The sequence below is a fragment of the Amblyomma americanum genome, chromosome 7 (genome assembly GCF_052857255.1).
Source record: "Amblyomma americanum isolate KBUSLIRL-KWMA chromosome 7, ASM5285725v1, whole genome shotgun sequence".
NCBI lineage: Eukaryota > Metazoa > Arthropoda > Arachnida > Ixodida > Ixodidae > Amblyomma > Amblyomma americanum.
The window spans coordinates 181,606,600-181,627,611 of record NC_135503.1 but is presented as its reverse complement, the minus strand read 5'-3'; the positions used below and the strand labels follow the sequence as shown (position 1 = coordinate 181,627,611).

At 45.7% G+C, this 21,012-nt stretch overlaps 1 protein-coding gene and 1 long non-coding RNA gene across 2 annotated transcripts in view; both read right to left on the bottom strand.

Annotated features, from left to right (window-relative positions):
* Positions 1 to 1,341: 1,341 nt before the first annotated feature.
* Positions 1,342 to 21,012, bottom strand: part of LOC144096781 (uncharacterized) — an 82,151-nt gene continuing 62,480 nt past the window's right edge. Inside the window, exon 3 of the long non-coding RNA XR_013306851.1 lies at positions 1,342 to 1,465. This is a non-coding gene — a long non-coding RNA (uncharacterized LOC144096781). The remainder of the gene's footprint in view (positions 1,466 to 21,012) is intronic.
* Positions 14,559 to 20,719, bottom strand: LOC144096909 (uncharacterized). The gene is made up of 3 exons (XM_077629727.1): positions 20,404 to 20,719; positions 19,874 to 20,106; positions 14,559 to 14,624 (listed from the first exon to the last, which is right to left on the bottom strand). Exons 1-3 carry the CDS (start codon positions 20,717 to 20,719, stop codon positions 14,559 to 14,561), a joined length of 615 nt encoding a protein of 204 aa, XP_077485853.1.

The following is a 21,012-nucleotide window of genomic DNA, read 5'->3' as shown; positions in this document are numbered from 1 at the left end:
ACGTCGCAGCTCACAGTGTGCATGATTGCACATTCTTATTATTAATCCCAATTTTCACAACCACGTTGCCTGCTTTATTGTATGTCAATATAGGCATTCTACAACTCTTATTCATACTATCCACTAAATCACGGAAGTAATGTGAGCGCACCGTGCTCTTAGTAGCCCCAGCTGAAATTTTAAGCTGAATTACGAATAAAAATGAGGACAGAAATTAACGAACACTGACTTGTGACCTCTATTGTAGCGACTGTTGCTAGTCACATGCACCATAGTCAATAGGTATGTACTGAACATAGAAACTGGCTAAAAAGTAGCAAGTATTGTTAAATCCAAGCAAAAGGGGGGTATGAAAAATGCTCAACGGTATCATATGTTTCTTAACATCCTGAAGTTAAGCTTGTTCTAGCTTGGAGTTACAATGCCTTACTCTAGGCACTCTAGTGGACAGCAAAAACTCTCTGGGAACCTCATTTGTGAGGCTTGCCTTATTGCTAGGTAGGTTGTGCTTTTCCACTGTGAACTTGTCCATCATTATGAGCTGCCCTCGAACAAGGTGACCCCTCAGATTTTTTATCAGATGTGGAGCATTTGCAAAAAGTACAGTCGTCTTCCTCCGCCTCAAGGGTGAAAGCAAGACAGAAAAGGTTTCCCGTACATGGTGACTTGAACGCCACACAGGCGCCATATGGCCAAGTTGCCTGGTCCCAGGTCAGTAACAACTGCACCAGTGGTGATGCCCAAATCTTCGGCGTGACGAGTAATCTCGAAAAGGCAGTTTTTTGCCTCATCTGCATTGAAAGACGAGCCTGCAAGAATACAGGATCAGTACTATGAGGCCTCATGCATGACGGACCAAAGTGACACTGTTATATACTATAGCATTCCAATGCATTACTTAAATTATTTTAGTGAGTAGCATACCCTTTGCTAGAACACAGATGCACACAATGTGCAAGGCACAATACTTTTTAAGTCATGATGAGTAACTCTAAAGTAGAATTGCCCCCCACCAAAAGGCTTCTCCCAAAAGTAAATATCCGTGTGCCTGCCGCACAAGCCCAATGTGTATGTAACATAATGGGCAAAAGTGTCTTCAAATAAATAAGAAATACCTTTGTCTTTCTTTCAACTATTATTTTGTTATTCCTGCTTAAATAAGCATTGCCTAAGTGCTGCTGTAGAGTTTAAAAGAATAAAATTAAAAAAATATAGCACTGTTTTCTAATGCGTTCTCCTACAAACCTACTGTTCAAATCAATTTTTTTGCCCTAGTCCATTTTAGCTAGTGCAGTCCTTTGTAGAAAAGTAACCTATGGAATTAAACTATCTGATCACTTACACGTAAAATGGTGAGCCACAACTTGCTTCCATCTGCTTGTTATGCCCGCCAGCATGAAGACCAATGCATGTGTGGCGAGCTCTTCCTTGGCAGTTTTGTTTGAAGGCCCTACTCTTGGTTGACCTGGAAAATGCAAACATAGACAATCAAATCAGAGTGCAGTACATACTAGAAAAAATGCGAAGAAACTATATTTAAGTAACCTTTTTTGCGAATATGTACCATTATTGAGTACTTCGGTGGGTGTTTTTATCCCAAGTCCTAAATACATTCATTATGCGACAGGAAGTAACATTTAGAGAATGGAATAGAGTCTTGATAACCAAAAGCACCGTAATCATTTTGCCTCAAATCCTTTTCGCAAGTCGTAGCAGTTCATGCGGTTTTTGAGGTTTAAATAACTGTATAAAAATCATTCATCCATGGCGACATTAATGCAAAGAATGAGATTTTTGCTCTGCCTATAATGCATCCTTATGATGCATCGTAATCCAAGCCAAGGGAAATTTGCGTTTCATCCATTAAGATGCAGGCATGGCGCTCTTGCAAAGTCAATGTGGCCACTTTCTCCTTCAATTCAGTGAAAACCTCCTCCAAGATGCCTGCACAAGCACAGTTGCATAAAAAACACAAATGAGACTTTTGTACGCTTTGGAGTCAAAGCATAACATTTACCGGGCTTGAACTTTAGGTGTTCCATGTGTTTCTGCAGTGTTCTCGTTGCAGGCAAGGGAACAATGTTTTCCTTTACGAATTCATAGCCCTTGCTTCCAGAAGCTACCTTAAGATGGAGTGCTTTCTGGAGTGTGCATGGAGACCATGAGCTTCCCCTAATGGTCCCCTTTTCCAGCGCCTTGAGCTGGTCATCAGAAAGGATTCGGCCAAGCGAATCACGGAGCCCATCCCTTTCCTTTTCGGCTTTGCGTCATCGCTTTTGCTCAACGTTCAGTCGCCGCTCTAAGTCGAGCGCTCTTTTCGTTTTTGAACGCCCTATGCACAGATAAAAATATAAGACGGCTTGAGCATACATTACACTGCTTGCAAATAAAGCAAATGATACTGCCTAATGAGCACAGTTTTATGTGCTGTAGATTAAAGCTCGTGATTGGGCAAGTTGTCTTCCAATTAGAAAAATAATATCAAGATGAACAGTAGAAGGAAACAAACACACTTAATGCATTTTCGTACCGTATTTAAAACTTCAATGGCCATTTTGTGATTACGTAAACCACAGTGAGTGAACAAGCTGATGAGTCCTTAGTCTGAGTGAGTCCGGCTGAGTTGTGAGCCTAAATGAGTTTCAGTTCACAAGTTGAGGCGAGTCTGGGTCAGTGTAAGTCTAAGTTTGCTGGCTAACCGAACTGGTCTGAGTAAGCACTTGCTATTTTCCAGGGTGTGTGGAGGACTATGAGTAAGATGCCTAAAAATGAATCCATATAACGGCGATGAAAACCTTGTATGCTATAACCCTTCACTTGCCTAACAACCTAGCACCCAATGCTGCACTTTTTTCGAAGCTTTTATGCCAAGAACACAGAACCATGAGAGTTACAGACATACCAAGTTTGACATTGAGATGAAGCTAGGGACTATGCAATATTTCCTCAAACAATTATGGAGTGCATGGGCAGAATTTCAGGTACAAATGTTAGAGAAAAGCTTGTCTAATGAAACTATGAGCTCTTTTCAAGCCTCCTTAAAGAAAAAAAGAAATGGCCACGTTAAATGCTGGCTGCGATGCATATTGCAGCGATGACGTAGAGGTAGAACATCCGCCTCGCGTGCAAGAGGACCGGGGTTCAAATCCTGGTGCCGCGCAATTCTCCACCGGGTTTAAAAAAAAATCCGCGTGTCGATGGAATTGCATAACCAGGCCTGGAGTGCGGCCTGATCTCGGTGACCAGAACCGACAACGCACTCTCTCACCAGAGCAGGATTTGGCCACCCTGGTGTAGTACTTGGCCACAACCTTCTATGATCAAACCAATTAACCCTCGGCCCTCAGTCCCCAGCGGCAGCAGAGCAACTGACCACGGCGGCGGTCAGACCTGTGACACAGCGGAGGGTGCTAAGAATCTCTGGCTCCGGACAGGCCGCCATTGGAATCTGAACCTGGCAACGTTTAACGTTAGAATTTTAGCTAGTGAAGCTAGCGTAGCAGTGCTGTTTGAGGAACTAGCGGGAATTAAATGGGATGTGATAGGGCTTAGCGAAGTTAGGAGGACAGGTGAGGCGTATACAGTACTAAAGGACGGACACATATTGTGCTATCGCGGGTTAGAGGATAGACGAGAACTAGGTGTGGAATTCCTCATTAATAAGGATATAGCTGGCAACGTAGAGGAGCTCTACATTATTAACGAAAGGGTAGCAGCTATAGTAATTAGGCTGAATAGGAGGTACAAGCTGAAAGTGGTGCAGACCTACGCACCCACATCCAGCCATGATGACCAGACCGTTGAAAGTTTCTATGAGGACGTAGAATTGGCAATGAATAAAGTAAAATCGCAGTACACTGTACTGATGGGCGACTTCAATGCGAAGGTGGGCAAGAAGCATGCTGACGACCACGCGGTAGGTGACTATGGGATAGGCTCTAGAAATAGCAGGGGAGAGTTATTAGTCGAATTCGCGGATAAAAATAATTTACGGATCATGAATACCTTCTTCCGTAAACGAGAAAACAGGAAATGGACCTGGAAGAGCCCCAATGGTGAGATTAAAAATGAAATCGACTTCATACTATGCGCTAAACCTGGCATCATTACGGATGTGGCCGTCCTCGGAAAGGTGCGTTGTAGCGACCACAGAATGGTAAGGTCTAGAATTAGCTTAGACTTGAAGAGGGAAGGGAAGAAGCTAGTGAAGAGGAAGACCATTAACGAGTTAGCCGTAAGAGGGAAAGCACAGGAGTTCAGGATAGCGCTGCAAAACCGATATTCGGCTTTAACTGAGGAAGATGATCTTAATGTTCATTCAATGCACAATAATCTGACATCAATAATTACGGAGTGCGCAGTAGAAGTAGGCGGTAGGACAGTTCGAAACGATACCGGGAAGCTATCTCAGGTGATGGAAGATCTGATTAAGAAGCGCCAAAACATGAGGGCATCTAACCCTACCGATAGAATAGAACGGAGATATCAAAGTTAATAAATAAGCGCAAGCTAGCCGACATAATGAAGTTTGATATGGAGAGAATCGAGCATGCTATAAAGAACGGAGGTAGCCTAAAAACAGTGAGGAGGAAACTAGGCATAGGTAAAAACCAGATGTATGCATTAAGAGACAAGCAGGGCAATGTCATTAACAATATGGATAAGATAGTTAACGTAGCCGAAGAGTTTTACACAGACCTGTACAGTAGCCAATGTAATCAGAGCGCTAATGAGAAAGACAGCAGTGCACAGCAATGCGTCATCCCGCCAGTAACGAAAGATGAAGTAAAGAAAGCCTTAGAAGCAATGAAAAGGGGAAAAGCAGCTGGGGAAGATCAGGTAACAGCAGATCTGTGGAAGGATGGAGGGGACATCGAACTTGAAAAACTAGCCACCCTGTATACGCAATGCCTTATGACCTCGACTGTACCAGAAGCTTGGAAGAATGCAAACATTATCTTAATTCATAAGAAGGGAGACGCCAAGGACTTGAAAAATTACAGGCCGATCAGCTTACTATCCAATGCCTACAACGTATTTACTAAGGTAATCGCTAATAGAGTCAGGGCAACGTTAGACTTTAATCAACCAAATGATCAGGCTGGCTTTCGTAAAGGATATTCCACAATAGATCATATTCACACTATCAATCAGGTGATAGAGAAATGCGCCGAATATAACCAACCTCTATATATAGCTTTCATTGATTACGAGAAAGCATTCGACTCAGTGGAAACCTCAGCAGTCATACAGGCATTGCGTAATCAGGGGGTAGAAGAGCCTTATGTCCAAATACTGGAAGATATATATAGCAACTGCACAGCTACTATAGTCCTCCATAAAGTCAGCAATAAAATTCCAATAATGAAAGGCGTCAGGCAAGGAGACACGATCTCGCCAATGCTGTTCACCGCATGTTTACAGGAGGTATTTCGAGGCCTGAATTGGGAACAGTTGGGAATAAGAATAAATGGAGAATACCTAAATAATCTGCGATTTGCTGATGACATTGCCTTGCTGAGTCACTCAGGAGGTGAACTGCAAATCATGATCAATGAGTTAGACAGGCAGAGCAGATCGATGGGTCTAAAAATTAACATGCAGAAAACCAAGGTAATGTTCAACAGCCTAGCAAGGGAACAACAGTTTACAATTGGCAGCGAGAGCCTAGAAATAGTGACGGAATACGTCTACTTAGGGCAGGTAGTGACAGCTGATCCGGATCATGAGAGGGAGATAACTAGAAGGATAAGAATGGGGTGGAGCGCATATGGCAAATTCTCGCAGATCATGAGTGGCAGTTTACCAATTTCCCTCAAGAGGAAAGTGTGCAACAGCATAATCTTACCGGTACTCAACTACGGGGCAGAAACGTGGAGGCTAACGAAAAGAGTTCAGCTTACGTTAAGGGCAACGCAGCGAGCCATGGAAAGAAAAATGATAGGTGTAACGGTAAGAGATCGGAAGCGGGCAGAGTGGGTGAGGGAACAAACACGGGCTAATGACATCCTAATCGAAATCAAGAGAAAGAAATGGGCTTGGGCAGGGCATGTAATGCGAAGGCAAGATAACCGCTGGTCCTTAAGGGTAACGGAGTGGATTCGAAGAGAAAGTAAGCGTAGCAGGGGGCGGCAGAAAGTTAGGTGGGCGGATGAGATTAAGAAGTTTGCAGGCAAAGGGTGGATGCAGCTGGCAAAGGATAGGGTTAATTGGAGAGACATGGGAGAGGCCTTTGCCCTGCAGTGGGTGTAGTAATGCTGATGATGATGATGATGATGACCTGCTGGCGTTTCCAGATTCCAGGAGTCGAAACAAACAGAATGGTCCGGTGTTGTTTTACCTGCAAGTTTAGCAATATGCTGTCAAAAGAGCTGGATATATTTTACTAGCACAATGAGACTTGAAAAATAAAGTGCTGATTCAAGACGTACTCCATGCTTCATGGCAGTGAGGAAAAAGCAGTTCAAATCGAACAAAAGGCGCATCTGTGTGGCATGATAAGAAGCTTGTTATGCATGCTACTACTATCAGCAAAGTCAAGTCGAGAACATGGCCACTGTCTCACCTTCCAAAGCTGGAGGAGGTTGCCTTTCAAGCAAAGGGTAATGGACTCTGGCTGACTTTGTCGTTTCCATGCCTACAGAATAAGGATGATATGAAGAAATTGAATATTATTGTTCTCAATATTCTCAGCCGGACATTACAATTTTCATCTCAGGAGATGTTGAAGGCAAGGTCTTGGTACGTTCACGTGCAGCACATAGACTGAACGCTTCTTCTGTCGCAGAATCTTTGGGATAAAGAATATACAAATATATTTGTGCCTGCTATTTGCTGTGCTAAACAAAACTCTGGACCGGCTAAGCAGACTGCACCTGGCCCACATGGGATCGACTCTACTACTGTCTTGGTTCCTTGAGCCTCCGTGCATGCATCGCTAAGCATGTCTTGCTCGCTTCAAAGGATGAGCTGTAGGGATAACGAGGGTGTGGTTGCGGGCTAGTAGGTATAACATTGCTGAAGAGGGAACAGCGCGAACACAGGATGAAGAGAAGAACGTACGACACAGGTGCTGACTTACAAATGATGTCTTTTCGAAAGGTGCACACACATAAATAGTCTCGCGGCAAGCTGTCAGCTGAGTCAACGTCAGGGGCGGTGTAAGGGCCGAATAAAAGCTATAAAATCTTAAAAGCTATAAAAGTTTAAAAAGTTTTAACAAGAAACGTTGCCTGTGGGAAGGGTGACATGAAAGAAAGCAAACAACAAGGTGCAGGTGAAGGATGGAAGGCGGGCATGCGGTAAGGTAAAAAAACGGGATTGTGGCTAACACTTGGTGTAACATAGCTAAAAACTTAAAAAAGCGAGATAAAATCACTTGTCTGGATAGGCAGTCTCCTTAGACATCAGGTTAACGGATGGACTGCTGACACACGTGTCACCCCGGTTTTGAATTAAGTAAGCTACATGTATCCCACGTGTGCGCTTTTCGTGATATCTTTTCAAGATCTTTGTCTTGTCCGGGGCTGGCACGCAAGAGCATTTCATGCACTGAATGGGCAAGTTGCTGCCTGTGCCGGCCTTGAGTGAAGTCGAGAGTTAAAACAGACGATCATTGATACATCTTCCTGCTTGTCCAAAGTAAGACGCACCACACGTAGCGGTATCTCATACACAGCGGAAGTTACACGTGGTTTTAAAAATGGCGTCCTGCGCTTAATCTTGCACGCGTTATTCGGCAGGTATTCTTGGTTGACTCGTCTTCATAGGCCACCTAGTTTGTTGGGTATTCCGTGGGTATTCCGTGTAGCCAAGTGTATTCCGTGCTTCCCGGCTATTTTCTTTAGTCTGTGGCTCGCTTCGTGTACATAAGGAATTACCGCTGTTCTTGACCGGACCAGACTGCTGTTAGCTCGAAGGGAATGGCGAAGCTCTCAAAGTAGTTTTTTTGCCAAGCTGGCAAGGAGCGAGAATGATAACCCCGCGTCTGCCAACCGTCCGACTTGCGCCTGGAAACTGGTGGGGATGCAGTGAAAGCAAGATCTTTGCAGTGCGTTCCTTAGCGCTGATGTGGCAATGCTGCTCTTCACATGTTTCGAGTGTGCTGACGAAAATGGCAGGAGGCTTATCATTCAGCGCGGCACGTATCTCCAGCAGATCAGATCTGGAGTGATGTTGAGGATCATATCAAGGAATCTGAGTTCATTGTTTTCCGGACATTCTGAAGTTAAAGTGAGACCTTGCAGTTTCGATTTAAAGAGGCCTATGATACCTTCCTGTGTTGCTAGCTTGTTGGCGGCGTTCGGTTTTAATAGGACCGGGTAATCATCCACATACCGCATTACCTTAACGGCCGCGTAGGTGTTAAGATTAGGCAGTAATATCTTACCATATATAACCAGTAACAGGTCGCTAAGCACAGGTGCTAAGCAATACCTTATGCACACGCCATCCTTTTGCTTGTAAAGAGTCCCATAAAAGCTCACTGCAGAAGATTGAAGGTAGAGCCAGAGCAGGCCGAGGAGCATGCTGGCACTGATGCCACAGCTGTTTTGAAAGCGAGTTGTTCCATGCTCTTCTATAGCTTCACTGACTGTTTTGCAGCGCTATCCTAAACTCCTGTGCTTTCCCTCTTACGGCTCACTCGTTAATGGTCTTCTTCTTCACTAGCTTCTTCCGATCCCTCTTCAAGTCTAAGCTAATTCTAGACCTTACCATTCTGTGGTCGCTACAACGCACCTTTCCGAGGACGGCCACATCCTGAATGATGCCAGGTTTAGCGCATAGTATGAAGTCGATTTCATTTTTAATCTCACCATTGGGGCTCTTCCAGGTCCACTTCCTGTTAGTTTTCTCGTTTGCGGAAGAAGGTATTCATGATCCGTAAATTATTTCTATCCGCGAATTCGACTAATAACTCTCCCCTGCTATTTCTAGAGCCTATACCATAGTCACCTACCGCGTGGTCGTCAGCCTGCTTCTTGTCCACCTTCGCATTGAAGTCGCCCATCAGTACAGTGTACTGCGATTTTACTTTATTCATTGCCGATTCTACGTCCTCATAGAAACATTCAACGGTCTGGTCATCATGGCTGGATGTGGGTGCGTAGGCCTGCACCACTTTCAGCTTGTACCTCCTATTCAGCCTAATTACTATAGCTGCTACCCTCTCGGTAATACTGTAGAACTCCTCTACGCTGCCAGCTATATCCTTATTAATGAGGAATTCCACACCTAGTTCTCGTCAATCCTCTAACCCGCGATAGCACAGTATGTGTCCGTCCTTTAGTACTGTATATGCCTCACCGGTCCTTCTAACTTCGCTAAGCCCTATCACATCCCATTTAATTCCCGCTAGTTCCTCAAACAGCACTGCTAGGCTAGCCTCACTAGCTAAAGTTCTAGCGTTAAACGTTGCCAGGTTCAGATTCCAATGGCGGCCTGTCCGGAGCCAGAGATTCTTAGCACCCTCCGCTGCGTCACAGGTCTGACCGCCGCCGTGGTCAGTTGCTCCGCAGCCGCTGGGGACTGAGGGCCGAGGGTTAATTGGTTTGATCATAGAAGGTTGTGGCCAAGTACTACACTAGGGTGGCCAAATCCTGCTCTGGTGAGAGAGTGCGTTGTCGGTTCTGGTCACCGAGATCAGGCCGCACTCCAGGCCTGGTTATGCAATTCCATCGACACGCGGATTTTTTTTTTTAAACCCGGTGGAGAATTGCGCGGCACCAGGATTTGAGCCCCGGTTCTCTTGCACGCGAGGCGGATGTTCTACCTCTACGCCATCGCTGCTTCGCTGCATCGCTGCATCGGAATAGTTTGCCCCATTTTGATTAAATTATGCTTGTACTGTTTCAGCCCAGTGTGCGCATGCACCACCCCAATGCATATATGTACCTTTTCTCTCGCAGTAAAACCTCAGTTGATGCTGAGCGCTCGTCCTGTTTTCTTCTCTGTCTGTGTCCCAGTTTTATGCGCTAGTCTTTTAAGTAATGATGACACACCAACTAGCCCAGCTTTCCGCTTTAATCGCATTGCTTCGCAGCACGTTGCCAACCACGTGACAGCATGGCGCGCCGCCACGCTGAAGGCTTTAAATGCTACCGTAATGTAGCTATCGCTACAAACCGAAAGAATGGTTATCGAGGCTTACTTCATCTCCAGAGGTGGTGACAACTGTCAGCATTCTCTATCAGGGATAGAAATCGAATTCTTAGATGGGCACATCCGAGCTTTTCATCAGTCCTTATCACACGTGGCTCGTTCATGCTGTCTTCACACTGCACACGATGCACGCGGGCCCCGAAGGGGAGCCATAAGAGCAATTATGAGACATCGTTCCAGCGCACAGAAACACGGACAAAGACGTAGACACCATGGACGCCTGACTTCAGCTGATGTTTATTCCACAAAACAGGCTTTTTATGTGCAAAAGGTTACTAGTGACCGCTGGGGCTGAAAAGAATTACCGCAACCACATAACAATTATTCAAGGCGGCAGAAACCAAACCAAAAACATAAACATAAGGGAATCTTGCCTCTCACATTCAACACATCGGTGCGCCACCACAACGCCTACCTAGTTGACATTTGCCTTCAGAAGGTCTCTTGACGCAGTTCTCTTTTTAAACCGAAATACACAATGCTACAAAATTTTCCCGGCTCCTTTGAGTGCTGAGCTTGCGCAGCACATGTTTTTCTTTCAAAAACGTCTGGCATCTCGGCTCGTGCGAGCAACGGCGAATGTGATCAGCTATAAATGACCTCCGCTACTTAATGAATCAGCTGTCCTGCTATGCTCAAGGAAGCGTTCATTGATGCGGTGTCCCATCTGTCCAGTGTAACGTTTGCCACAGGCAAGGGGGATGCTATGCACCACGCCAACCTAACATTTAACGAGGGGTTTGGTGTGCTTAAATTTCGACAGGCCTCTTCTTGACGTCATTTACCAGGCGGCACATGCGTCCAATTTTTTCCTGGGCTGAAAATGCACCGCATTTTTCGCCGACGTATTTGAGGTGGCATGACACCTGATGCCAATAGGGCACAACAACATGTTGCTGTTAAGAACGTGAGTTTTCTTTTGGCTTGCGCCGCCCACCAGACTGCATTTCGCGAATCAGGCTTTCCACCACTGAGGCCACAATTTCTTCTGTGAACCCTGCCTCCTCCAGTCGCCTCAGTTGGGCACTGACGCTGTCACGGACTTGAGGTTCACTCGACTTGGCAAGAGCAGAGTGGACGCAATTTTTTTTTTTGCTGTAGCTCTTCTAACGAAGTTGGAGTGGCCCGATTTGTAATTGACAATTTGTTTCTTCGACCGCAGCTTAAGTAATCGTCCGATTTCCGCAGTTTCGACTCAAGGTGTGACAAGTCGTTAGTATCGTCAAAGATTCCAGGTGAAGGCGAGGGAATTCCTCCTCTTCTGTCGCAAGAACGTGCGCTTTGCCCCTGTAGGTAATGTGTTGTTTCATATGGAGTGTTCGGCGATAGCATTGAAATCTACTTTTCTGATTTTAACGTCGTTTTTATGATCTTTTAGACGCCTTTCCAAGTAACCAGTTTCGACAATGTCAATATATAGCCAAAAGCCAATAAGTTTATTTTCCAGGTTCAACTGGAGGGTTTCCTGGCTAAACGCTGCCTCGGCAGCTTGACTGGGTCTAGGAAACCGCTACAAGCAGTAGCACACGAGCGGTACGAGATATTTTCAAAACCAGTCACACATACAGTAGTAGATTAAATAAAAAAAAACACTCGATACATATATACACTGACTCAATTAAAGTTTTGAAAAATAAAAGCACTGAAATGGTCATACATATGTTGAAAGAAAAATACAGTAACACTCAAGCAAACGTTCCGCAATCAACAAGGGGAGACATAGAATGGCATTTCAACAAAATGTTTCCGCAGCTCAGCTTTTGTATATCCTGTTGTATGTTTATATGTGCTTAAATCATGGAGCAGATTATAAGGCACTTGTAATTTATAATCGGTGCGAAAACGGGGTATATATCATGAGACAGTACTCCTTGTATGTATTCTAGCACGACGCGTGTCCAAAGCTGCTGGGGTAGAGTTAAAATGCTTTAAACCACGCCGGGATATTTTTCATTCGGAAGAAGGTCCTTTACGTTGACCAAAGCATGTCGCGGTTTTCTGGTCGTAACGTGGGCGATGTCAACATTGAAGGTGCGCAGAATGCGTGCCAACGCCTCGCTGATTCCAGGGGTGTAGGGAACAACGGCACGTTTCAGAGAAGAAGACACAGCAGTTTCACGTTCTGGTCGATGAGGTTGTTTTTCGACCGATGCCACGAAAGATATTGGGTAGTCATTGCGTGAAAGTTCTCGACACACCATGTCAAAGTCATTTGCCTTGTCTTCGGGTGAACGCAAATGCGTTGGTTCTTTTTTAATAAGGTGGCAGTAACCGATCTCTTATGTGATCTCTTAACCGATCTCTTAACAAATATATCAACCGCCAGCTTCCTTCAAGCGTTCGGGAGATTTATGACAAGAAGAATATGTCCAGTTACTTTGTCGGTCACGCAAAAGCATTTCAACATGCATCACAGAATCAAGAAAAGGTGTGTAAAACCGTTCGTGGAAGAGGTCCAAAGATATTTTGCCGACTGTCGGATCCTACGAAACCGTCGCCGAAAGAGCTGCGTGCTGGAGCGGCTTTTGGAACAGACTGGTGCAACATATAAAGTTTTCACTGAAGAGCAATTCTGAGGTTCTTTCAAAGATCCTAAAAGAAACTGAGGCTGTTAATTTTAAACCTGACCTATGTGTACGAAGAAGCTACTGCTGAATCCCTCACTCCATCCCATTTTCTAGTGGGCAACCATTTGACTTCCCTGCCCATCTCATTCAAGCAACCTTGACGGGAGTTGGAGGTATCTTCAAAAGATGGCTGACCATTTCTGGCGCAGATGGCGGAAGGAGTACTTGAACGGACTGCGCACTGCACATTTCAATGTTCCGACATCATCTAACATTATCAAGAAAGGAATCCTGGTGCGAGTTTACGAATATCTACCACTGCATTTCTGGAATATGGTGAAGTCACGGAGGCGTTAGTCGGACGTGACAGATGGACCCTGGCCTACATGGTGCACTTACCCCTTGGAACTGTGGTTCGAAGACCAGTACAACTGTTGTACTTCCCGGAATCTATGTACGAATGAGCTAAAGCTCATTTGTGGGGAGTATGTAGAAACTAACATCAGCGGGTTTAAATTTGCTTCCTGGCAATCATTTACATCCAGAACTATTATTAAACAATCGCGCTGAAAAAAAATCCGTAGTTTGTTTACATTCCTACTGTTTCCGAGTTTTCTGACTTTCATTACATGCCTTTCTCCTTTTGTAACGGTCCGGGGACCAAATTAGCAGCCTACATAAGGCCATCATGATTGTCTGTACAAAAATATTACAGCCATGTCTGTTCGGAAAGTCACTGGAAGTTCAAAGCCCATTTTCATCGTTTTCAAAAAGCCAATATTCCTGTCTAAAATACAGGAAATCACGGCACAGCTGTGACTGCACAGTCATTATGCATTTCTCACCCTGTTTCTCATTTCTCATCCTGAATATGTGGATCAGTCGTGATGCAGATAGCTCGACCCTCTTGACATTCAGGCTGCTCTCTCACATGCTCACCTTGGGAACTTGTTGCAGCTGACGCAGAAGTAGCAGCATTTCTTACCGTGACTGCTTTGCGTGTCATTTCTTGGAAGGAGGTAGCCTAGACAGAGGTGATTCCTCTTCTATGTCCGCTGGATTAATTGGAGAGACATGAGAGAGGCCGTTACGCGGCAGTGGGCGTACTTAATATATCTGCCACTTTGTGGAAAAGGTTTTTTGCGAATTCATGGCATGTAACAACGTGCAACAACTCACAACAGCCCCTTATCACACACACTAAACTGGGTTAGCCGAGCGAGCTGTGCGCACTCTCAAGGAAGGGCTGAAGAAAAACCCAGCAACAGTCCTCAAGGTCGTTTTTTTGCAAATATCGCCGAACGCCCCTCAAGGATGCCAAATATCTGTCGGAACACTCATTGGGGTACCAAATAAGGACAAATGTGGACTGCATCGCGCCCATTGAGAAGTCAGCAGGAATCCAACCAAGAGTTTGTGGGTCTACGTTTGAGGCAGTTGACCTAGTCTGGATGCCAGATATATATCTACAACTCCGTGATCTTCATCGTGCCACGTGAGTGGCTGGGTAGTACAAAACCCACGCAATAAAACGTTCGTTCTTGTTGCATCATGCCAGACTGATGCCAGTGTGTCTCAACCCTAGTGTGACATAGCAGTAGTCATTCGGATCATTCCCTGATAATCAGCCCAAACATGTCAATGTATTCATGACAAATGCTCCCACTTTTGGGTCAGCTGGTGTCTTTTTATTGACTTCGCGTGTAAGAACAGCAAGCTCAATGTCGATACCTGCAGACATATTTGAGTTTTTCTACTAAATTATGCCATCTTGAATGCTCTCTAATAGCGCCTCAGGCCCATTCACAAGGAATGAATCGTCATTGTCATCTACAGATGTGCCCTCACAGAGTAAGTTTTGACCAGAAGGTTCTTCCATCGAGAATAAAAGGCAATCTGCAGATGACAAAACAGAAGATGGGCCCTCTCTTCCCAGTTTACGAGCTGTTTCATCCCTTTTTTGCAACTCCCACTGCACAACCGCATGTATATGATGTCACAGTCTGGTCCGCATAAAAAATCCGTTCATGTCAACTGGAAGCTGTGGAAACAAGTGTTACAATCAGGGCAGCTATGCAAGCGCCATTTGTACCGCGTCCATCCTAAAAACAGTGTAGTCAGTACATACGGCGGACTGGGACTGCACGGTCCACTTTATTGGGAAATCTGGTCACTCCAGACTTGCAGATTTCAACTCCTGCTGCATGCTTCTTGAAACATTCTGCTGCGCCATGGTATGCCATGCGCTTTCCCTGCGGTAATCTCGTTTTTGGCTTGTTGCAAATAGATGGCTGGCATGCATTGCCATCAAAAAACGAAATAAAAGTGCCTGAAGTCACGAAAACTGCATTATGTGTTTTTTATTCACAACGCCCCCGTTCGCCAGCTGCCTGCAAAATTGTCTCCTCGTTGGACCAAGTATACAGCAAATCCACAGCGTGTGCCGGCTTCTCTACTACCGCACATTCCTACAACCCATTGACACAAAACATCGAGGGCATTTTTGCAGAAGATGAAAATTACGTTGATAACTAACCTGCTAAGGGCGAGAACTTGAGCTTGATGTCAACTTCGGCACAAACCCGTGCACCTACTCGTGGTGCCGCGACAGGCCACCAAGGAGGAGAAATGCAACATTAGAGCCAACACCACATGCCATCGAGGCAACGTCGAGGGGCTGTTTTCGCACGTGCCGCCTCCGTGCGCTCTTAAAGGTGAAAGTAGCATTGCACACCGGACAGAGATACTTGTCCTGTGCAGCGGAGTTCACAGCACTGCACCCCGCACTGCTTGAACTTCCACGACGACGACAACGGAAACAGCAGCAGAGGCGATCACCCAAAGATGAGAGCCATCGCTGTCGCGTTGTAAACATCACCGATAGCAAATAATTGGATGTTTAGAATATATGGCACAAAAAATTAACTCAAATATTGAGATAAGATTTCAAACACTACGTTTAGGGACCTGCGCGGATGATTCATATAAGAAAAATACAACAGGCACAAAACCGCAGGCGCGCCTATGGATATCTCCGACCAAACCGAACCTAGGTATTCTTCAGCAGCCATCGGGAAAGAAGCAGGTTGGACGCAGGCGACGAGCTGCGATCGGACGTTGCGCCACCGTTCGCGTTAGCACGCCGCAGTGAATCGCACTGCGCCAAACTGAACTTTTTAGGACAGGCCTTCCCCGGCAGGCCAAGCATCTATCTAAGTATTTCAGGGAAGGACAACCACTTAAAACTCTGCATCGAGTAAGAGTGAAAAGCTCCCTCTCACCGAGGCTCCCGTCTCCTAAGACGTTCTCTTTAACTGGGAGGCACTCTCAGTTGCTCTTTACTTCAATTTAACCTTTCTTACTTGTACAGGTGCGGTCATAAGTAAACGGAGCACGCCATTACGCTTTCAGTGCAGTCGCGCCTAAACTGTCGGAGATAAAGAAACATTGTTTATTGTTTATCCTTTACGAAACGCACTAGCGTCCATTAACCGCATGCACATACCATAGTTTGCAATTTAAGTTGGCAACGCTTGAAAACTATTAAAGCCAATAGCGGGCTCTGTCTACTGTTGTCGTCTCCTGTACTGTACTTATTCAGTTTGCAAATGAACTCCAACTTAAAATCAAATTAAGGCATGACAATCATATCGCAAATAACCAAACATATTTATGATCACGCTACACGAAAGCTGCCTAAAAGACTAAGCGCGCAGTGCAAATACAATGCGAATTCACCAACGCTAGTCCTTCCCCAGTGAAATATTGTGCACTAATATCTGCAGCGTTATACCGAAACGCGATGAAGTTTGCAGCCTCACGTCTTCGTCTAGCGATTGGCACTACTTACAGAGACATGCCTAAAGTCTTCTATAACCGATCTCGAAAAAGTGCCTTCCTTCCTCCACTTCGAAATCTTTTGCAAAGATAGACCTGTAAATGCACGTGGCGGCGGTGTTCTTAGCGCTGCTAACCGATCACTGCACTGCACACTTATCAATATTCCAACTCCACTAGAAATGATTTGGATGTGTTATAATGCTATCATTGAGCGTTTTCTAATTGGTTTTTGTTATCGACCCCAAACCAATGACTCCTCTTATCTTTATTGCAATAATGTGACCGGGCGCTGCAGGTATCTGTAATAAAAAATAACTAAAATGATATTCATCACTCAATGCAAGCTTTAACGACCACGTATCATACTACCCCCATAGTCTCTTTTGATGATTTTAGTTTCCCTTCGATAAACTGCACTAATCCGGCTTCCACCTTGTTTAAATGAAACGCCGAAAGTTAATTCTTCAACACATTGCCTGAGTTACGGCCTGTGTTACAACCGTGCTGGCGACAGGACGTGTGACTATCCGATGACCCCCCCCCCCCCCCCAAAAAAAAAAAAAAATTGGCGGTGGTGTAGCTCTGGTTAAACCTGGAATGACACGTTGCTACAGCTGGCCGAATGGGCCATGGTCACGTGACCAACCACGTGATCGGCCACGGTGCCGTGCCGCTGCCAGCTGCTCTGCGCCACGTCACCAATCACGTGAAAGCGTGGTGGCGCAGCCACAGGGTGGCGCCGCCGCCACAGGGTTGCTCGTCGCCACAGGGGGGCGGCGCCGCCACGCTGAAGGTTCGAAGTGCTACGGTAAAGTAGCTATTGCTGCAAAATTGGCGGTGGTTTAGCTCTGGTTAAACCTGGAGTGACGCGATAGCTACAAATGGCCGACCGGAACTTGGTCACGTGCCCAACCACGTGACGAACCACATCATCAGCCACGGCGCCGCGCAGCGGGCAGCTGCTCCGCACCCCGTGACCAGCCACGTGACAGCGTGGTGGCGCAGCAACAGTGTTGCGCGCAGCCCCAGGGTGGCGCGCTGAAGGCTTGAAATGCTACCGTAATGTAGCTATTGCTACAAAAGGGATGCCTGGCTGTGACAATACCTGTGGAGATTTTCCCGCGCTTATCTCGAGTAGGGGGGGGGGGGAGGGTGGGATGGCTTTTCTTTGTACTGGTGCCCAGCAAGAAGGACGCCTGGGGCAGCGACCGACGATGGACAGACCGCAAGGGAATAGGGGAACGGCGCCTTCAAGTAGTTAACCGTGTCCGACAGGAACCAACCTGACCGGAGAGAGCTTGAGGTAGTTGTGGCCGACAGCGACGCCCGAATCACCTGTGTGTCGCTTGCAATACTGTTGCAACTTAGTGCAAAATAGGTGCGGCCTTGTGATTCCTCCTCGCCATTTCCCACGGGTGGACTCTGAAACTAGTGCCTCCGCTTGCTACGTGCTGTGAAACTTTTCCCATCTTGGAGAAATGTGCCACATGTTCTATCGCCCACCGTCGTATGAAGGGGCGGAACCTAAGTATGAGGATTCATAGCGCACAGAATACACAGGACACAACACAAGCGCTTACTTCCACTGAATGGTCTTTATTTGGCGCTGACAGCCTTATAAAGGTCAGGTATTGCGCACGTACAAACAACTAATAATGATTATCTTGTCAAGGTCAAGATGTGTCAAGGAAAGAAGAAACAATAAAAACCTACCAAACAGTGCACAAGTTTCATACTTTCGCCCTCTGCCTTGCACCTAAGAAAGCTAAGTATTTCATTGATAAAAACACCGAAGGATCACTGATACAATTTCCCAGTCCCTCTTTCTCCATCTCTGCCACTTCAATTATTTCCCTCATTTTTTTATTGCTATTTTTTCCTAATACTGAACACTCCTTGAAGTTAGGCGTGCACTTGTGACTACGGCAGTGACGAGCCAGATTACCTGGTCCCTGATCTCTAGCACTTCTGTGGTGCTCGCTGAGTCGCTTGTTCAGGCACCGGCCTGTCTGCCCGATATACAACTTGCCACATGAAAGTGGCAACCTGTATATAACGTTATCGGCACAAGTTACAAATGGGTTCTGATGCCTTACAGAGCAGGCCTTCTTATCCTGCTTGTCTGGACATGTGTTCTTACACATGCGGAACAGTTTTTCTGGGGCTGACATGCAAATTTTTGCACCAATTTTCTCTCCAATCTTTTTGAGGCCGTGGGAAATGCTGTGAATATAAGGTATTACTTCAATTTTGCGGGTGCCTTCTTCTTTATCTGTCAACGTTGTGTTTTTCTTTTGTCTGCGCATGCTTTCTGCTACTGCTACTACAAGGTACCTCGGGTAACCTGCTTCCTGAAGGCGATGAACCTGATTATTGAAACTTGTTGTCATTAGGCAGGTGCACGACTTATTGACTGCATTGGACAGGCATGTTTTTACTACTCCTCTCTTGACTAACTTCGTATGTGCGGAGGTAAACGGTAAGAGAGCCTTATTCCCTCTAGGTTCATACATCCAGCAAACCCGACTCACAGAAACTAATTTTAAATCAAGGAAACGGATCATTCTTTCAACAGGAAGCTCGTGAGTAATGGACAGTGGCTCAATACACTTCGCGAAGGTAGATATAGTGCTTTCTGCTACCTGAAGAAGGCTTCCATTGCTCTTCTGGAGAACAACCAAGTAATCATCTACAAACCGGAACGTTATTATCACCACCGTACTATCTAGATTACTCTGAATCCTCCTATCTGCGCTCGCAAGAAACAAGTCACTAAGGGCAGGCGCTATGCACGAACCTATACACACTCCCTTTTTTTGCAGATATACTTCCTCATTCCACTTAACAAAGGTTGACGAGAGGTACAGGGACACTAAGTTCAAAAAACCATCAACTGAAATACCAGCTTCATTTTGAAACGATACGGCGCCATATTTATGAATGCAGTCTTCAATGCATTCTAAAAGCTGCTGATGAGGCAAAGAGTAGTAAAGGTCCTTTATGTCTATTGAAAGAAATCCTACATCTGCACCCTGAAGCCTTCTCAGGTAGTCAACAACTTGTTCTGAGCTTCTGATCATAAATGGGTCGTCAGGTGTCAACAGCTTCAGCTTAGTCTGCAAAAACAGGCCTACATCCTTCTGCCAAGAATCACGTTCGGAAACGATGACCCTAAAAGGCGCCTCTGGCTTGTGGGTCTTGACTGAGAAAAACATCTCAAGTGCATATTTTCCTGAATTCTTGATTGCGAGCAAAAGCCTGGACAGATCCAGCTGCTTACACAATTTCTTCGCTTGTGCTCTTGCCTTTTGCACTAAGAAAGGTTGGTGCCGTTCAAACACTGAATTAACAGCATCATGTGCTTTCTTACGATACAAATCTATCTGAAGCACTGCAAAGCCTCCCTCCTTATCTGACTGTAGTATACACAAGCCATTGTCCTTCAAGTACCTAACTGTCTTCCTCACCGGAACACATGTGCTGGACGGCTTCCAATTGTTTAGAAGATGCAGGCCTTCTACGTTGCACCATTCCTTCTCTGCGGACGGGGCACGACTCGAGACTTGTTTGACGAAGGATAAGAGTTCAGGGGCTGATTTCTTCGGTGGCACCGCATACTTCGGTCCCAGCTGAAAAGTCCGCTGCACAACGTCCGGAAGCCTAACGTTGCCGAAAACGTGGACCCTTGAACCTTGACCAGGTTTTCTATCCCTCTTCAATAAGCGAAGCCTCCACAAGCTTGATTGCCATAGGTTATCTGCGGTGCTGTCTATCAGGCTGCAGTATTCTTTCCATTTTCGTCTCTTGGACGCTGGCGATGAACGTTGACAGAAACCTTGAGCATGCAGGGCATCCTTGTAAAGGCGACCTTGTCTTTGCCACTCCGAACGAAGAATTTTGCAGACACGGTTCGCATGATTGATGGAAGGTGGAAGAGCCCCAAACAGTGCCTGAGCATCCTCAGGTATTACTTTGACGCGGATGCAGTAGGCGAACGTGCGAACTCGGCAAACACTGATGGCAATTAACGTCACAAGCAATGCAGGTTGAAACATATAAGGGAGAACAGGGGGACAGGTGCCCGTTGAAATAGAAATATAACTTAGAAGGGTCAGGGTTCGGGCTAGTTGGTAATCAGCATGAGGATTCATATGCGCACAGAATACACAGGACACAACTCAAGCGCTTACTTCAACTGAATGGTCTTTATTTGGCACTGACAGCCTTATAAAGGTCATGTATTGCGCACGTACAAACAACTAACAATGATTATCTTGTCAAGGTCATGATGTGTCAAGGCAAGAAGAAACAATAAAACTTCCACTGAATGGTCTTTATTTGGCGCTGACAGCCTTATAAAAGTCAGGTATTGCGCACGTACAAACAACTAACAATGATTATCTTGTCAAGGTCATGATGTGTCAAGGAAAGAAGAAACAATAAT